The sequence below is a fragment of the Echiichthys vipera genome (genome assembly GCF_963691815.1).
Source record: "Echiichthys vipera genome assembly, chromosome: 3".
Taxonomy (NCBI): Eukaryota; Metazoa; Chordata; class Actinopteri; order Perciformes; family Trachinidae; genus Echiichthys; species Echiichthys vipera.
This window is the reverse complement of record NC_139828.1, coordinates 208,271-211,331: the sequence shown is the minus strand read 5'-3', so window position 1 is coordinate 211,331 and position 3,061 is coordinate 208,271. Positions and strand designations below refer to the sequence as shown.

Genomic DNA, 3,061 nt, shown 5'->3' with positions numbered 1-3,061 from the left:
CCATGAGCCTTTGCAGAAGTCAAAGTTCACAGAAGCCCTGGAGTGAACGCCGGCGGCGAGGAGACGGAGGAGATGAAGAGAGGTGAGTCCCGGCTGCACCGCTCTGATTGGCTGTTCTGGGTCATCAGGGAACAGGAAGTGACATCACTGTACGTAACCATGGTTTCACCTGCTGTGATTCTGTGAAATATAAATATCATGTGAGCGCGTCTGTACGGCGCCCTGAGGACGTTAACTTCTGTGGCGGTGGGCGTGGCCTAAGATGGTTAAAGTGTGAAAACTCATCTAACCCTAACCCCCTTTCTCTAACCCCGCCCCTTCTCTAACCCCGCCCCTTCTCTGACCCCGCCCTTCGCTGCCCCCTCCCTAACCCCGCCCTTTCTCTGACCCCGCCCCTTCGCTGCCCCCTTTCTCTGACCCCGCCCATTCGCTGCCCCCCCCTTTCTCTGACCCCGCCCCTTCGCTGCCCCTCCCTAACCCCGCCCTTTCTCTGACCCCGCCCCTTCTATTACCCCGCCCATTCCCTGTCCCCCATCCCCCCCCCCCCCCTTCTCTGGCCCCGCCCCTTCTCTGACCCCACCCCTTCTCTGCCCCCGCCCCCTCTCTGGCCCCGCCCCCTCTCCAGCGATGTACTCTGTGGAGATTAAAGTGGAGCGGGACAAAGTGACGGGGGAGACGAGGGTTCTGTCCACGAACACCACACTTCCTGTCGACTTCTCCGGCCACGGGGTCAAAGTGTACGAGGACGAGAGGAAAGGTTAGAGAACGTTCTCCTGTCCTCGTCTGTCCTCGTTAGAGAACGTTCTCCTGTCCACGTCTGTCCCTGTTAGAGAACGTTCTCCTGTCCTCGTCTGTCCTCGTTAGAGAACGTTCTCCTGTCCGCGTTAGAGAACGTTCTCCTGTCCCCGTCTGTCCTCGTTAGAGAACGTTCTCCTGTCCACGTCTGTCCTCGTTAGAGAACGTTCTCCTGTCCACGTCTGTCCACGTTAGAGAACGTTCTCCTGTCCCCGTTAGAGAACGTTCTCCTGTCCTCGTCTGTCCACGTTACAGAACGTTCTCCTGTCCTCGTCTGTCCTCGTTAGAGAACGTTCTCCTGTCCTCGTCTGTCCTCGTTAGAGAACGTTCTCCTGTCCTCGTTAGAGAACGTTCTCCTGTCCTCGTTAGAGAACGTTCTCCTGTCCCCGTTAGAACACGTTCTCTAACGAGGACAGGAGAACACTCTCTGTCCCCGTTAGAACGCGTTCTCTGTCCCCGGTCCTCGTGCTGCGGTCTAACCCTGGTTCTGGTTCTCAGTGGTCCATGAGATGAACGGGGACGATGGCGTCCAGCTGCTCAGCTTCTCCGAGGTCGAAGAACTCATCCACAAAGCCGACGAGGCCTCGATGATGTCACAGACCGTCGCCACGGTGACCTCTCTCCCGACAGCGGAGGTCCAGGAGTCGACTTGTGCCGACGAGCCGCCGCCGCCGCCGCCCGCAGAGATCACGGGGCTGGAGGCCGAACCCGGCGGTGAGCCGATCGTGGCGGAGGCCAGCGCGGAGAACCCCGTCACCATGGTGTTCATGGGGTACCAGAGCGTGGAGGACGAGGACGAGACCAAGAGGGTTCTGGGTCTGCAGGGCACCGTGAAGGCCGAGCTCGTGGTCATCGAGGACGCCAACGGGAACACGTCACCGGTCAGGGAGCAGGAGGAGAGCGGCGGTGCCCAGACACCAGCGGCGCCTCCACCCGCCTCCACCGTCCCGCCAAACTACACCTCAACCTCCACCAAACCACCGGAGACGCCGGCGGCGGTGGCAGGCAGCAACGGGGAGACGGCGGGCAGCAACGGGGAGACGGCGGGCAGCAACGGGGAGACGGCGGGCAGCAACGGGGAGACGGCGGAGGAGGTGAAGGAGGTGAAGGGAGGAGCGGTGGAGGTGAAGAAGGAGAAGCAGCCGTGTAAGTGCTGCAGCATCATGTGACATCATAATAAAGGGACGGAGACTTCCCCCGGGACTAAGCTCCACCCACTGCCCTAAGCCCCGCCTCTAACGCCATGACGTCATTTCCTGTTTCTTCTTTCTCTGTTTCCTAAAACTTTCTTTTTCTATTTTCCTGAAGCCTTTTTACTTTTCTACTCATGTTTCCTGCTGAGACAACGGTTAGCTTAGCATTAGCCTAGCATTAGCCTAGCATTAGCTTAGCATTAGCCTAGCATTAGCTTAGCATTAGCATCGTAACAGTAGCCTCTCTCTTTTTAAACTCCACGATGTAAAAAAGTGAATTGTATTTATTTGATTTGTGAGTTTCAGCTTTTTTGGTTTTAAAGGAAATAAAATGAAACGATGAAGACGAGACTTTGTTCCTGTTCCTGTTCCTGTTCCTGTTCCTGTCCCTGTTCCTGTTCCTGTTCCTCTTCCTGTTCCTGTTCCTGTCCCTGTTCCTGTTCCTCTTCCTGTTCCTGTTCCTGTCCCTGTCCCTGTCCCTGTCCCTGTTCCTGTCCCTGTTCCTGTTCCTGTTCCTGTTCATGTTCCTGTTCCTGTTCCTGTCCCTGTTCCTGTTCATGTTCCTGTTCCTGTCCCTGCTCCTGTCCCTGTCCCTGTTCCTGTCCCTGTTCCTGTTCCTGTTCCTGTCCCTGTTCCTGTCTCTGTTCCTGTTCATGTTCCTGTTCCTGTCCCTGTTCCTGTTCCTGTCCCTGTCCCTGTCCCTGTTCCTGTCCCTGTCCCTGTTCCTGTCCCTGTTCCTGTTCCTGTTCCTGTCCCTGTCCCTGTTCCTGTTCCTGTTCCTGTTCCTGTCCCTGTTCCTGTTCCTGTCCCTGTCTCTGTTCCTGTTCCTGTTCCTGTCCCTGTCTCTGTTCCTGTTCCTGTTCTTGTTCCTGTCCCTGTCCCTGTTCCTGTCTCTGTCCCTGTTCCTGTCCCTGTTCCTGTTCCTGTTCCTGTTCCTGTCCCTGTTCCTGTTCCTGTCCCTGTCCCTGTCCCTGTTCCTGTTCCTGTCCCTGTTCCTGTCCCTGTTCCTGTCCCTGTTCCTGTTCCTGTTCCTCTTCCTGTTCCTGTTCCTGTCCCTGTCCCTGTTCCTGTCC

The 3,061-nt window shown here is 56.9% G+C and overlaps 1 protein-coding gene across 2 annotated transcripts in view; it reads left to right on the top strand.

The window, feature by feature from the left end:
• palm1a (paralemmin 1a) overlaps positions 1–2,137 on the top strand; it is an 8,642-nt gene extending 6,505 nt beyond the window's left edge. The window contains exons 7-9 of one of the 2 annotated variants that reach the window (XM_083911604.1): positions 17–82; positions 626–757; positions 1,294–2,137. In XM_083911604.1, coding sequence (XP_083767730.1) covers positions 17–82; positions 626–757; positions 1,294–1,964 — 869 coding nt within the window. In that variant the 3' untranslated portion in view covers positions 1,965–2,137. The remainder of the gene's footprint in view (positions 1–16; positions 83–625; positions 758–1,293) is intronic. The other variant, XM_083911605.1, reaches the window with a different exon arrangement.
• Positions 2,138–3,061: the final 924 nt, after the last annotated feature.